Consider the following 16,355-nt stretch of genomic DNA (forward strand, 5'->3'; position numbering starts at 1 on the left):
AGGCTGTGTGACATACTGTACAAGCACATGGGCCAGAAATTCCAACAAACACTCCTGATTTGTACTGAACTTGTATCCCGAGGAGTGATGACCTGCTGTTCTTCAGCATGATTTCTTTCTGTCCATTACATTTACATTTGATTTGTCCTTCATTTCACTATATATCTTGTGTATGTATGTGATGAATAAACCTCTTGAATCTTGAATCTTCTTGATTTAGTCACTTCACTTTTCCACATGCTTAACCTTTATATTATAGACCTACCTGCCCATTACATAGATAATCCTTTTCTTTTTCATTGTGTGTGTGTCTGTGTGTGTTTTTAAAGTATTTAACCAAGTATGGAGGTACTAGCTTATTCCCTAACTGTGCTTATTATATCAGGCCCTCTACAGGAAGGGACAGAGTAGGCTGTTCTTCCGGAGGAGACTCAGGTCCTTCAATGTGTGCAATAGACTGCTGCAGTCATTCTACCAGTCTGTAGTGGCCAGTGTCCTCTTCTATGCTGTGGCATGCTGGGGGGGGCTACATCAACTCGAGGGACACCAACAAACTGAACAAGCTGGTGAGGAAGGCTAGCTCCGTGGTGGGAGTCGAGCTGGTCAGATTAGAGGCGATGGCAGAGAGGGGGATGAGAAGGAAGTTGGCTGCTATCCTGGAGAACCCCTCCCACCCCCTCTATGACGAGCTAGTCAAGATGAGGAGCACGTTCACTCACAGACTCATACCCCCCCGACACTCAACTAACCGCCTCGGACAGTCCTTCATACCAGCGGCCATCAGGCTCCACAACAGTGGGCAGGGACGCTGCCAGACATCCAACTAGAACTACTAGGAACCTAAAAAGGACAATAACACTACATTATGCATACTGCACCTTATGTGATACTGTGAATACTGTATATTTCAGTTAGTTAGATAGTAAATTATAACACTACCTTGTGCATACTTATGCATACAGCACCTTATGTGATACTGTGAATACTGTATATTTCAGTTAGTTAGATAGTCAATTATATTGACTTGTTATTTTTGTTTACACTGCTTGTGTTGTTTTTACTACCTGTACCCCCCCCCCCATCCCCCATGCTGCTATGATGCCTGAATTTCCCTAAGGGGATCAATAAAGGAATATCTTATCTTATCTCCATAAATTCTTGCCATGTTTTCTGTGCAAAATCTAGTAAAAGGAGTAAAAGTATAAAGTTCCCTAAAATGAAAATATGCACATTGATTGATTGATTGAAAACTTTATTAACAGATTGCAGAATGGGTACAATACAGTACGGCTCAATACAAAACAACTGCTAAGAGGATGCAGACCAGAAAAATACTTTCGTCTTGTTTACATCAGGGTCCCCCATTTTCAATTCATCAGGACATTTATGACATACAAGACATACAGATATACAGAAATGTGTAGTAAAAAGTACATAAAGTACAAGGAGCTCGAAAGTACAGTACTTGAGTAAAAATACATAGTTACTTTTCACCACTGATTTTCAAGAACACAATTCAACAGAACATCATTATAAGGTCTTGAAGGTCTGAAGATTGATTTCTTGTTGAAATAGTACCATAAAAAATGTCATGTTACTGGGAGTCACCTCTATTATAATGTATATTATGTTGGTATCAATATTTCGACTATTTCATAGGCTAATAATGCCAGTCATAGGGAGCCTTAGCTATGTTTACCGATGAAGTATTTAACCTTGTAGAAGAAACATTGCTCATGACATAAACCTAGACATACATGATTTATAGACATAAAGTAATGTAAATCTCCAGGGTCTAGTTGAGCGGCGTCCTGGTGAGTTTGGCACAGTAAATGGTAAGTGGCTGCTTTTATATAGCGCTTTACAATTTGTTCCTCACATTTTACCCATTCACTCACACATTCACATACTGACGGTGGAGGCAACCATGCAAGGTGCCAACTTGCTCATCAGGAGCAATTAGGGGTTAGGGGTTAAGTGCTCAAGGACACTTCGACACGCTGCCTGGGAGGAGCGGGAATCAAACTGGGAACCTGCGGATTACCAGACGACTGCTCTACCTCCTGAGCCACTGTTGCCGGCAGTAACTTCCCACCTTATGTGCAAATGGGTGAGGTAGAATATAATGCATCATATCTTCAGAAAGCTCTGAATTTGTGTTTATATAAGATAAGGGCCCCATATTTGATCTTGAAATGGGACACTGTCTGATTTTCATGTATCAACCTTTTTTTTTTATTATTATTATTTTTTTTTTTAATCCACTTTTTCTCCCATCCCAATTTCGTATCATCTAATTCAACCCTCCCCTGTCACGGACGCTGTTTCTTGCCTCCCACAAGCCGGCTGCAATGTGGACTAAGTCATACATAGCACAAGTCCCCTCCGGTACTTGAGGTAACAGCAGTCGCATCTTTTCACCTGCGCAGCTCGATCTCTCAGTGGCGAGGAGTAACGCGTGGGAGGCTCACGCTGCCCCCGACACTTCCTGATTCTACTGCGCAGGCGCACCAACCGACCTGTAGGAGTCGCTGTCCACAACGCCCGATCCCCACCCTTCAGTTTCCCTCCCTGTAATACGGCCAATGTGTATTACTGTGGACGACCAGCTAAACTGAAAGCAAATGTGGAGCGCTGGGCTCGAACTGACGAGCCCAGCGTCTCCAGCATTTCGTGGCGAGTGCCTTGCCCACTACGCCACGTAGCCGCCCCCTTTTTATTTTATTTTATATCTTTTACTGCAATATTTCTCTACGGAAATGTGTCAATTGGCTATCTCCAGATGACTTCTGAGCGAATGCGTTTTGGTTTCAGCGTGAACATCACAAATGAGATAATAGTCAGCATTAGTAAGTCAGTAGGTCAGTGAGTGAACCATATAGGTTAGTCTTTACACAACAAGGCTGACGTCAGATGCCCTTTAGGGGCCTCATATCAATATGTTGCAATAGTCACTGGAATTACCTATATGATAATAGCATGTTTTGCATAATTAGATGCACTTTAAGTGGGTTCTTACGTCATCGTGTGACTTACGTCATCTGCCCATAGAAAAGGGCCTGAAAATCGAGACCTGAAATGAAAGGCGTGCTTGACATCCTGAAATGTGTTTCCGGCACAATCAGATTACAGAGGCCTCTGACATCGGCTGTATTGGTTAATTATGCCAACTTTTGGTCCAGGTTTTTGTCTCCATAAAGGTCTCTGGCTCTATCTCTCTTATCTTTCTGCCGCTCTCACTGGGGTCTGTGTGCGCAGGTAGCATGTCTCCCTGCAGGGCGGCAGACTCCTTTATAAACCAAGCCTGGGTCACCTGAAAAGTCACACCACTTGCAGAGACAGAGAGAGAGACAGAAAGAAGCTCAAAACGACCAAACAACCCAACAGCGCCAGTTAGAAAGGAACGGAAGAATTTCCTCTCATTTCAACCGTCTCTCTCTCTCACTTCTATCTTCTCGGGGGCCCACTATGTGGAAAGCTGTGATGCTCGCTGTGTGTCTACTGGTGGCTGGCATCCAGGCTATGGAGGGCCCAACATACGGGGTGAAGCTGTGTGGCCGCGAGTTCATCCGAGCGGTAATCTTCACTTGTGGAGGCTCACGCTGGAAGCGGTCCCTCCGGAGCGCAGGTGAGATACGGGCTGAGCACTGCATTGTGGTGGGGTTTCAAGTAGTCTCATAGAGATTGAGATTTATTTTGGAAGACGTAACAGACATGCATGCAAGTTACAGACAGACAACCTCAAAACAATGAGCTAACCCTAGCTAAAAATGTATGTATATGCAAAAATAATATCACGGTATTTCAATCATTCTTGCTCACTGCGATGATGGTTGTGACCTAAATATGATGGAAATACCATAATCAAAATCAAATCAAATCAAATGTACTTTTAAGGCCCGACATGATACCATCTGTCATTAAATTGGATTATACCATGGGTATTATTTAAGTACAGAAGTGGTACCATACATAACTTTAACTTTAATTATACTATATAACAATAATAATAATAATACTTTTTTTTCTTAAGGCAAGAAACACAGTTAGTAACAATCAAATACAAATGTACACAAAAACGTTCATAGTTAGGGTACATTCCGAATTTTGAATTTCTCCTATTTCTACCAATGATGTTGACGATCAGTAGAGAGTAGGGACCTTTTTCAGCACAATCCATCCTGTTCTTCATACCCGCAGCTTCTGGCTAGTTAGCCACAAAACGAATTGTAAAGTAATGAAATTATATGCTGAAACGTACTCCACAGTGGAATCAAAGCAAAGAAGTTTGTTTTTAAGTATGTGCTTTTTACACATTAACATTAGGCTCTATTGGAGCTGGGCATCCAGTATGAAGCACAGCATGGCCTGTACTGAGAAAGGGCTCTACCCTTCGACAGCAGCATATAAACAACCCATAGGAAAATGTTGTTGCTTATTGGTGGCTCTTCAAGATTCAAGAGATTTATTTTGTCACATACATACACGAGACATAATAGTGAAATGAAGGTGGCCGTGCCCGCTTTGATTGTGCAAACAATTCAAATAATAATAGAATAGATAATAAAATAGACATGATAAAAAGTACTAAGATCAAATACAATACAATACTAAGCTTACGAATTAAAGGTAATGAGTCCTATATACACTATTATACAATATACAATTAGTTATACTATATCTAACTATGCTATACTAGCACTAACTATCAATTGTATTGCAGATACTTTACTGAGAGATACTTTACTGTCAGTTGCGCAGAGCGGTGGGCAGGACACACGCAACAGTAGATTAGAATAGATTAAAATGTATTGTCATTATACAGCACAAGTGCAGTACAATGAAAATAAGTTGGCATCCAACCAGAGTGCAAATGTAACAGTAAAGTGCAATAGTAATATACAATGTACAGGTGATTAAACTGAGTATAAAATATATTAATTAGTACTACTGGGTGTAGTACTAATTTATATATAGCTATCAGCTAGTAGCTGTAAGCTACATAGAAACCCACCAGAGACCCTCTGTCCCACTGTAAAACATTCTATTTAGATTTTCAAGTAACCTATTTGCATAAATTATGAGTCTGCTTTACTAATATTACCAATGTAAACAAATGTTTTACAGCCACAAAATACAGAGAATACAATAATGAAATACTCATATTTACCTGTTATCTAGTATTAGTCCTGTTATCAAGAGCTCAGCCAATCAAGAGAGATTGGAAACATGTCTCCCTTCCTATTTCTTATCAAGGAAACTATGAAATAAGATAGCGTCATCACGTCAGAATACCAGCGTTCTATGTTTGGTGGCAGTTTTATTGAAGCCTATATTAAAATAAAAAATACAGTATACAAGCTATCTGAGGAAATATACATCAACCAATATATAAAATGTTAGCTAGTTAACAATGCAAGAAATTACTGATGATTCTGATATCCGAGGTAATAACCTGTTTAAATGACGAGGAGATGGCTGATCCCATTCAACTCAATGTTGGCTGAACTGAAAGTTTGCCAGTGACGTAACGACCCTTCCTTCTTTTATAGTTTACTTGTTTCTTATTTTTGGTGGTGGGACTACCCATTTATTTACGTTTGAATCACCGATTGGGCCTTTAAAAAAACAACAATGCTGCTGTGCTGTCTCACCTGACCACCTCTCCCCTGTGTCCTCAGGAGAGCTTTCAGAGGACCCCTTCACCTCCCCCGAGGATGACTCCTCTGAGGGCTGGAGCCAGGACGCCACCCTGGAGGGTCTCTTCCAGCAGACCGGTGACCTGGGCCTCCACAGCCCGTCCCGGGACGGCCAGGACGGGGCGTTCAGGAGGCCTGTGCGTTCCCTCATCTCAGAGGAGATCCTGGAGGCCCTGCGCAAGGCCGACCGCAAGGGCCGCGACGTGGTGGTGGGCCTGTCCAACGCCTGCTGCAAGTGGGGCTGCAGCAAGAGCGAGATCAGCTCCCTCTGTTGAGAGGACCCCCCGCCCCCCATCTCTGTCACCTCTTCCTACACACACACACACACACAGGAATGGAGGCACACATACAGTAACACACACACATATAGATGTGCACACACATTGACCTACACACACACACATGTCACTTTCACCCACCCCTCCATGTTTCTTCTGTACTGTTTCTGTCTTGGTTTGTGTGGACTGTTGTGTGGACTGCCTGGAGAGGCTGATAATGTGTGTAACGTATAGAAAGGGCTGCAAGTGGTTGAAATACAGTATGTCTCCATGTTTCTATTTTTATTATTAAATGCATCCTGTCTCACCGTAGTGGACGAGTAGCCTTTTATTTTCATTCCACGACCGAGCTGTTTTATTGTCCACTTTTGTCACCTCAACTGTTTTAATAAAGACTTGATTTGCATTGCCTATATTCTGACTTTACGTTAAAGGGGAAATCCACCTGAACTCAGAAAACACACTGTGCTATACGTGACAGTTAAGTCAATTATCTATAAATGGTAAATGGTGCATTTATATAGGCCTAGTGCTTTACAATTGGTTCCTCAATTGGTACCCATTCACTCACATATTCACACACCGACGGCAGAGGCAACCATGCAAGATGCCAACCTACTCATCTGGAGCAGTTAGGGGTTAAGTGTCTTGCTCAAGGACACTTTGACATGCTTCTCGGGAGGAGTGAGAATCTAACCAGGAAACTCCGGATTACCAGACGACTGCTCTACCTCCTGAGCCACTGTTGCCGGCAGTAACTTCCCGCCTTATGTGCAAATGGGTAAGGTAGAATATAATGCATCATATCTTCAGAAACCTCTGAATTTTTGGTTGTTAATATAAGATAAGGGCCCCATATTTGATCTTGAAATGGGTCACTGTCGGATTACCAGACGACTGCTCTACCTCCTGAGCCACTGTTGCCCCAATCTATAAACGCCCTGAGCTGGAAATCAGAGCCTTAAGACTTGAATTTGTGGCGTCATGACGTGACACTTTTGGAGTCCGTTGACATTGGATTAGTGACCAACTTTGTGGGCTCACAGCATTTCTGTTTGAGGGAATCAGAATGAGAAAATGTATTCATATCCCAGTAAATCACCATGGGCACTACAGCACTGTCATAGTGTCCTAGGTGTTCTTCCACTATTCACTGTCGATGGAGCAGCTTCAGGAGGAGTCACTTGATGACATCATCACTATAGCCATGTCTCTCAGTTGTTCGGCTTAAAGGTCAGTTAGATATTTGATTGTTTAGAATGAGAGACATATAGACATATATAAACTCAAATCAAGTTAAAAAAGCATGTAATTATTGGTTGAGGCAAAACGGTCCTCACTGTTAGAGGACCTTAATGTGACAGCCGTTTAGACTCAACCTTGCTTACTTCACAAAGTCTAATGTGGTTTGAGTCTGCATAGTTCTTGTGGTAACAAGGGCTGGGGTAGAGGATGTCTCAATCAAATGACTCAACGTCCTGTATAAACACCTATAGAAGGTTTGATTGATTGAAAACTTTATTAACAGATTGCAGAATGGGTACAATACAGTACGGCTCAATACACACAATTGTTAAGGGGATGCAGACCAGAGAAAGATTTTCGTCTTGTTTACATCAGGGTCCCCCATTTTCAATTCATAATGACATTAATGACATACGCAACATACAGATATATATCTTGACATTTCTGACATACATGACATACAGGTATACAGTACTGTTACATTTGTGACATACAAGATATGCAAATATACAGTACTGTTAAACAGAGATCCTAACAGATAATATACATACGAGGGGGAGGAAACTGTACATTAGGAGGGGGTGGGTGGGTGGGTGGGAGGGGGGTTTGGACATTTACGGGGGCCAGTTTCGAATTGCAGCCTCCTGTAGGTGCTCTTTGAGAGCGGTTTTGAAGGTTGTGAGTAGGGCGTTCAACATTGGCATAATTGCTAAACGTGTTTAGACCCTTGTTTGTGCCAAATCTGGGTTGAACATGATTTGTGGAACTCCCTCTGGTGTTGTGGTCGTGGTAGTAGTGTATCTTGTAGACCAGGCCCATTGCAAGTTGCTGTACTCTGTCGTCTACTCTAAGCCATCCTAGGTTGTCAAAATGGGCAAGGGTGAGGTGGGTTTTAGGAGTAAGGTCAAGCAGTAGTCTGACCAGTTTGTTTTGTGATGTTTGTAATCTTGTTTTGAGTGCCATTGAGGTGCTTTGGTACCATGAGGTGCAAGCATTGTCATAGTACCCTTGAATGAGTGCTCCTGCTAGAGTCTTCAGGGCATTATTGTTTACCAGAGAGGAGATCCGGTACAAGAATTTTGTTCGTTGGTTGACTTTTTTATTACATTGGATGCCATTTTGTCACAGGAAAGATTTGCCTCTAGGATGGAACCCAGGTATGTAATTTCATCTTTCCTTGTGACAATATTGTCACCCAGTGTAACAGAGAAGCCGTTAGTTTTGCTGAGTTTGTTATTTGATCCGAAGAGAATAGACTCTGTTTTACCCAGGTGTAATGATAGTTTGTTATCAGCGAGCCAGGTGCAGATTCTGCCGAGTTCTGAGCTGAGGGGTTTTTCAACCTGTAACTTGTTCTTGTCAGAGACCAGCAGGCTGAGTCGTCCGCGAACAGGAACAAGTTGCAGTCACAAGCTGACGACATGTCATTTGCATAAATTAGGAACAGTAACGGTCCTTGTGGAACACCACAGCTCACTGGGAGGGGGGGGATTATGGGGATAGAGTACCGTTTACCTCTACCATCTGTTCTCTCCCCTCCAGGTAGGATTGCATCCAGCTCACTGATAAACTATCAAAACCAATTGCTTTTAGCTTGTCAATCAGAATGGAGTGATTGACAGTGTCGAAGGCCTTTTGTAGGTCCAGCATGACCATGCCACAGTATTTGCCCGCGTCCACCTCGTTTGATGTGGTCGTTCAAATAGAGGAGGCATGTGTCAGTGGAGTGGAATGTTCTGAAGCCAGATTGGAATTCGTAGATTCGATTTTTTTCCGCTAGGTACAATCTTTTCCATGACTTTCGAGATGGAGGTAAGAATAGAAACAGGGTGGTAGTTGCCTGGGTCTAATTTACTGCCTTTTTGTGCAGGGGGGTCACTCTCGCAATTTTGAAGTTTTTGGGGACGTGTCCCTGTTTTATGGAGAGGTTTATTATGTGTGTGATGACTGGGGTGATGGCGGCTGCTGAGTCTCTGAGGAATTTGGAGGGGATATTGTCATGGCCAGTGGCCTTGTTAGGTTGGAGGGTGCTCAGTTTTTTGAGCACCTCATCTGTTGTTACCATTTCAAGTTTGAAGTCGTCTTTGCGGACCCCTAGGTTTTTGTAGTAGGCTAGGATGTGTTCTACCCCGAAATGCCCTGAGTGGGAGGGTAGTTTATTAACCAGTGTTGTGGCTATGTTTGTAAAGAATATGTTTAGGTATTTGGCCACATCCAGCTTGTCTGTGATGAGCGTGTTTTCTGTCTTTATTTTAGTGTTTTGCTGCAGCCTAGTTGGTTGTTGAGTAATTTCCAAAGTTCACAGGGTTTGTTTTTGTTTTCCTCAGTTTTGTCATTGATGAAATGTTTTTTTTTGCGGATTTGATCATGGTATTTACATCGTTTCTTACCCTGGTGGTTCTTGTTGTTGAGTATTGTTGTGAATTTGTTTGAATCCAAGCCATGTTTCTTCAACTAGTGTACCACTGAGCTCATCTGACCAGTCCAGGCTCTCCGGTTCTTGGTTAAAGGCCTCGCTAGAGTAGGTTTTGAGGTCCCTAGATGTGACTGTTTTGTGACAGCCGGCCTTTTGTCCCGGCAAACAAGCCACACTTTCCTTTTTGCATTTCCCATCTGCATTCAACCCTATCCACATGTTTTAGTTTAATTCTGTTCCACTGGCTCTGCTCAGGGCTGTCCTGTCCTGAGGCCTTCCTCCAACTAAATATCACAAAGACCCAGGATATGGCCATTGAATTATCACCCACCATCTCAGACCTTCATCAAAGGTTCTAGCATAACATTTGTAGAATATAAATAATGCAGTATATAAGAAGGGGCATTTAGTTGTACTTCCTTAGGATTTAGTAATGTGTGTTGTTCAGTGTGTTCAGTGTGTTGTATGCCCAGGTTAATTAATTATATTATAGTTTTTTTGTAGTACTTGTGTTGTTTTTTTGTGCCCAAGTTTCCCATCTGGGATAATAAAGTGACTGAAGTATATTCTAGGGTGGATTTTCACTGTAAGTCTCAAATGTCGTTCTGGGGTCAGTTGAAATTAGCCAGTGTCTTTTTATAGGGCTTTGGCCGGGACATACTAGTCTTGATAAAGGAGAGGGGGGGCGGATGAAATGAAATGACCTGTTGACAGAAATCTCTGAAAAGGGGAGTAGGCAGAGCCGCAAGCCCAACATCTGGGCGGGGCTTCGTGGCTTGTACTCTGTTTGAGGGAGTAGGGTATATCTGCAGAGCCACAGAGCCCAACGTCTGGGCGGGGCTTCGTGGCGTGGACATGGCTTGAGGCGGGGCTTCGTGGCGTGGACGTGGCTTGTGGCATGGACCTGGCTTTGCACTACTGCGCATGCGGATGAGGGGGGGGAGGGGGGGCGCCAAACAGCCTGCAAACTACCTGGCGTTCTATCGCCATGCTCTAAGACAAACTCTAACCTTAACCAACTTCGAAAGAGTGCCTAAGCTTAACCGTCGAAAGAACTTGCCGTCACGCTCTAAGACAAACTCTAACCTTAACCAACTTCGAAGAGTGCCTAAGCTTAACCGTCAAAAGAACTTGCCGTCACGCTCTAAGACAAACTCTAACCTTAACCAACTTCGAAGAGTGCCTAAGCTTAACCAGTGTAGAAACAGGCCTTTATTAACAGATTGCAGAATGGGTACAGTGACCGTCACAGGCCCGGATTGATTGATTGATTGATTGAAAACTTTATTAACAGATTGTAGAATGGGTACAGTGACCGTCACAGGCCCGGATTGATTGATTGATTGAAAACTTTATTAACAGATTGCAGAATGGGTACAGTGACCGTCACAGGCCCGGATTGATTGATTGATTGATTGAAAACTTTATTAACAGATTGTAGAATGGGTACAGTGACCGTCACAGGCCCGGATTGATTGATTGATTGATTGATTGAAAACTTTATTAACCTATTAACACACCTTTCACACCTATCATACCTATCACACCTCTCACACCTATCACACCTCTCACACCTCTCACACCTATCACACCTATCCCACCTATCCCACCTATCACACCTATCACACCTATCCCACCTATCACACCTCTATACCCATTCTGCAATCTGTTAATAAAGTTTTCAATCAATCAATCAATCAATCCGGGCCTATGACGGTCACTGTACCCATTCTGCAATCTGTTAAATCTGTTAATAAAGTTTTCAATCAATCATTCAATCAATCAATCAATCAATCAATCCGGGCCTGTGACGGTCACTGTACCCATTCTGCAATCTGTTAATAAAGTTTTCAATCAATCAATCAATCCGGGCCTGTGACGGTCACTGTACCCATTCTGCAATCTGTTAATAAAGTTTTCAATCAATCAATCAATCAATCAATCAATCAATCCGGACCTGTGACGGTCACTGTACCCATTCTGCAATCTGTTAATAAAGTTTTCAATCAATCAATCAATCAATCAATCAATCAATCAATCCGGGCCTGTGACGGTCACTGTACCCATTCTGCAATCTGTTAATAAAGTTTTCAATCAATCAATGAATAAATCAATCAATCCGTGCCTGTGACAGTCACTGTACCCATTCTGCAATCTGTTAATAAAGTTTTCAATCAATCAATCAATCAATCAATCCGGGCCTGTGACGGTCACTGTACCCATTCTGCAATCTGTTAATAAAGTTTTCAATCAATCAATCAATCAATCAATCAATCAATCCGGGCCTGTGACGGTCACTGTACCCATTCTGCAATCTGTTAATAAAGTTTTCAATCAATCAATCAATCAATCAATCAATCCGGGCCTGTGACGGTCACTGTACCCATTCTACAATCTGTTAATAAAGTTTTCAATCAATCAATCAATCAATCAATCAATCAATCAATCAATCCGGGCCTGTGACGGTCACTGTACCCATTCTACAATCTGTTAATAAAGTTTTCAATCAATCAATCAATCAATCAATCCGGGCCTGTGACGGTCACTGTACCCATTCTGCAATCTGTTAATAAAGTTTTCAATCAATCAATCAATCCGGGCCTGTGACGGTCACTGTACCCATTCTGCAATCTGTTAATAAAGTTTTCAATCAATCAATCAATCAATCAATCAATCAATCAATCCGGACCTGTGACGGTCACTGTACCCATTCTGCAATCTGTTAATAAAGTTTTCAATCAATCAATCAATCAATCAATCCGGGCCTGTGACGGTCACTGTACCCATTCTGCAATCTGTTAATAAAGTTTTCAATCAATCAATGAATAAATCAATCAATCCGTGCCTGTGACAGTCACTGTACCCATTCTGCAATCTGTTAATAAAGTTTTCAATCAATCAATCAATCCGGGCCTGTGATGGTCACTGTACCCATTCTGCAATATGTTAATAAAGTTTTCAATCAATCAATCAATCAATCAATCAATCAATCAATCCGGGCCTGTGACGGTCACTGTACCCATTCTGCAATCTGTTAATAAAGTTTTCAATCAATCAAGCCGGGCCTGTGACGGTCACTGTACCCATTCTACAATCTGTTAATAAAGTTTTCAATCAATCAATCAATCAATCCCGCAGTGCAACGTGACCCAAATCAGCCAATGCCCGCAGTGCAATACTCCAATTCAGCCATTGGGTGGGACGGTCACGTGACCCGAATCAGCCAATGGAAGCGTGCGGGACGCGTGAACACTTAAGGTAACCTACTTGCGTTCAGCGTTTCTCTGATTGGCCACGACGCCCATGTGACCGCGGCAGAGCGGAAATAGGCTGCTGCTCCGGCGAAAGAAAGACAGGCATTCTATTGTCATGCTCTGCGACAAACTCTAACCTTAACCAACTCCGAAACAATGCCTAAACTTAACCCTAACCTTAACCAACTCCGAAAGAATGCCTAAACTTAACCCTAACCTTAACCAACTCAGAAAGAATGCCTAAACTTAACCGGCGAAAGAAAGACAGGCATTCTATTGCCATGCTCTAAGACAAACTCTAACCTTAACACTTTGATCGCCATGGTTAAATTCATAATTCACCATCCCTCACCATCTCTATTTGTCTATGGAGAAGTTGCCCTTCTTTGCAGGGCTATAACTTTTTAAATTGTATTGCTAAATTGACATTATTATGGCCCATTCAATGTCCTATATCTATTGTTCAGGGTGTAGCAACGTTATACTTTTTCATTCACATATTCATACTAAAATACGGTCTAAAGTATGAGTATGTTTTTATCGTTTTCTGCAGCTTTCTCCAGAACTTGATTTATTGCCCCAAATGCATTATATTGATGATCAAATACAGTTTGGTAGGAATCTGTGCGAGATAAAAAATGTCAACTGGACGTGGTTCTAGGAGTTACTACGTATGATCTGATGTTGACCGGATGGGCGGGGGGTCGTTTATAATTCCGTGGGCAACGTTATATCATTCATCTAGTGTGGGTGATATGATCATCAGAGCAGTTAGTAAAGAACACGTTGGAAAATAACGCTGGATCTTACCGTATCTTCCTCGCGCCGTTGGGCGATGAGCGTGGAGCAGAGATATTCCTATTATGGGATGTATAAATACCCGATCCATTTCCAGGTTGTATAATAGTATATACGTCCAAATCATGTTGTTTGTCGAGTTATTTGCACCGATCGGTGTTCACTGTGTCCTGCTAATGATAGTGAGTGCCCGGACGAAATATGGGTGAGCACCACTTCATCCACATGACTTCCTGTTGGGCGATCTGCCGACCGGCCACCAGATGGCGCTCTTGAACCGTTAGAGAGTTGAGTGGAGCTCAGCAGTATATCTCAGGTCCCCGGGGGAGAAATATGATTTCGATCACAGATTTTTGAAATATTGATATCAAAGACGTGTTATGGCGTCTTCGGCAGAATGAGCATGGCGGGGAATGACGAGTTTCGGCGTTTCCGGCGATTAAAGTGTTAACCAACTCCGAAAGAATGCCTAAACTTAACCCTAACCTTAACCAACTCCGAAAGAATGCCTAAACTTAACCGGCGAAAGAAAGACAGACGCTAGTTACGTTTATATAGAGAGGCGATAAATTAATTAAACGTAAAAAAAAGAAAAAAAAATTGGCGTGATTCGAACTTGTCACCAACTGGACCGCAGGCTGCACAGGAAGCTGAGGAACGAGTTGAGCTAACCGTCGATGTTAAAACAGGGGGAATTGCGTATGCATAATGCCGCGGCAACCTGCGCGCCGCTGCCGCTCTGCCGCTGCCGCCTGCCGCGTCGCCGCGGGGGCGTGCTAGGCGTGGTCACCTGGGACGCTGAACGCAAGTAGGTTACCTTAAGTGTTCAGGCGTGCGGGACCTCAGCCTGCGGGACCTCAGCCTGCGGGACCTCAGTGCTGTGGTCCTGCAGCTGGATACTATTGGAGTTCGGGGCTTGTACTCTGTTTGACTGTGCGTGGGCGGGGTGTCGGGGCTTGTACCTTGTTTTGTTTCCTGTAAAACCCGGAAGTAGTCAGTTTGTGCTGTTTATTTTTAACCCTAACCCTAACCTTAATCTTAACCACCCTAACCCTAACCTTAACCTTAACCCTAACCCTAACCTTAACCTTAACCCTAACTGTTTGTGTTAAATAACGAGACAGGAGACTAGAGCGTATCCACTGTGCATCTGTATTGAATCCCAACCCATAACACAACAGCGTACCTTACATCCTGGTCCCTGCTGGACCGTACCAACACACACACCATTGTGGGGGGGTTTATATAACAATCCCATTCTCTTGTAACATCTCCTTTTTTTTAGATAACAATAGTTACAGCATCCCTTAGTGCACATTATTATTATTACAAGAAACCCCATAAACGTCCTTATTTAAAACCCTAACCATCTGTTCTGTGCATTTTTTTCCATTTTTTTCCATTTTTTTTTTACACCATACCATACCATACCCATTAACCAGTCTCTATAAGTCCAGTCTTTGTGGCACTCTCACCAGCCTACCACTGGCCGTCCTGTACTCTGGCGCCGGTGGAGGGTCCACCACAGGCTGGTACAGGTCGCTCCGCCTGAATGGCCTGACTTCCTGGGTGATAGTGTCATTGCCCGTGTTACTGTCCATCCCTTTGCTGGGCGGACTGTGTGTGGCTCCTCAGGTGGGCCGCTGTGCTGCACTCTGTGTTGCTCCGGGCGGCGTCCAGTCACATCCCCCTCCGCTGGTCGCAGGTCCACCCGGTTCCGCCGGTAGAATGTCCCCTCGACATCCACCAAGTACGATCTGGGGGCCACCGGTTGCAGGCACACTCCTCTCCTCCACTTGCCCGTCCTGTCTCCAGGCAGGGGCTTCATTCTTATGTCCTGGCCGATACACAACTCGGGCAGATCTCTGGCCGACTTGTCGTAACCCAGCTTGGCCGTTTGATGCTTAACCCGCAGCTTCTCAGGAACCCCCGTGACCACGCTGGGGCCCAGGAGCGAGTCAACGACCGGAAGTGGGGTCTTCAGTCTCCGGGACATCAGTCTCTGCGCTGGGCTGCTGAGCATGCCCTCTGTGGGCGTGTTCCTCCACTGCAAGATTGCCAACCATGGGTCGTTACCTGCACTAGCTGCTTTCTTGCACAGGTTTTTCACAACTTTCACTGCCGATTCAGCCTTTCCATTAGACCTTGGGTGCCTGGGCGAGGACATGACATGGTCGAAATCCCATTCTTTTGCAAACTTTCTAAATTTCTCACAGTCAAACTGAGATCCACAGTCTGTTACCACCCGGTCAGGCTGCCCGTGGCGTGCAAACTGGGCCTTACACCTTAACACCGCGGTGTCTGCTGAGAGGTCAGTATTTCCCAGAAATCTGAATAATGATCAACCATGAGTAGGAAGTCCTTGCCCGCTTGTCTGAACAAATCCATACTGACAATCTGCCATGGCCGTGTTGGGAGTGCATGCGACATCATTGTCTCCCGCTGCTGCTCATGAGAATATTCATTACACGCTGAACACTGGCTCACGTAATCCTTGATTTCACCCTGCATGTTGGGCCAGTACAGTGTGTCTTTGGCCTGTCTGTAGCAGGCATCTCCGCCTACATGGCTGGCGTGTATGCGTTTCAACATTTCTGCCCGTAACGTTTTCGGCACTATGACTTGCTGACTTTTGAAGAGCACCCCATCTTGTGCGCTGATCTCG

General features: G+C 43.7%; 1 protein-coding gene across 1 annotated transcript; it reads left to right on the forward strand.

Annotated features, from left to right (window-relative positions):
• Positions 1 to 3,468: 3,468 nt before the first annotated feature.
• On the forward strand, positions 3,469 to 5,974 carry rln3a (relaxin 3a; the record flags this gene model as incomplete). The annotated part of the gene is made up of 2 exons (XM_084328534.1): positions 3,469 to 3,628; positions 5,682 to 5,974. 2 exons carry the CDS (start codon positions 3,469 to 3,471, stop codon positions 5,972 to 5,974), a joined length of 453 nt encoding a protein of 150 aa, XP_084184660.1.
• Positions 5,975 to 16,355: the final 10,381 nt, after the last annotated feature.

This window comes from Notolepis coatsorum (assembly GCF_963971535.1).
Source record: "Notolepis coatsorum genome assembly, chromosome: 14".
Taxonomy (NCBI): Eukaryota; Metazoa; Chordata; class Actinopteri; order Aulopiformes; family Paralepididae; genus Notolepis; species Notolepis coatsorum.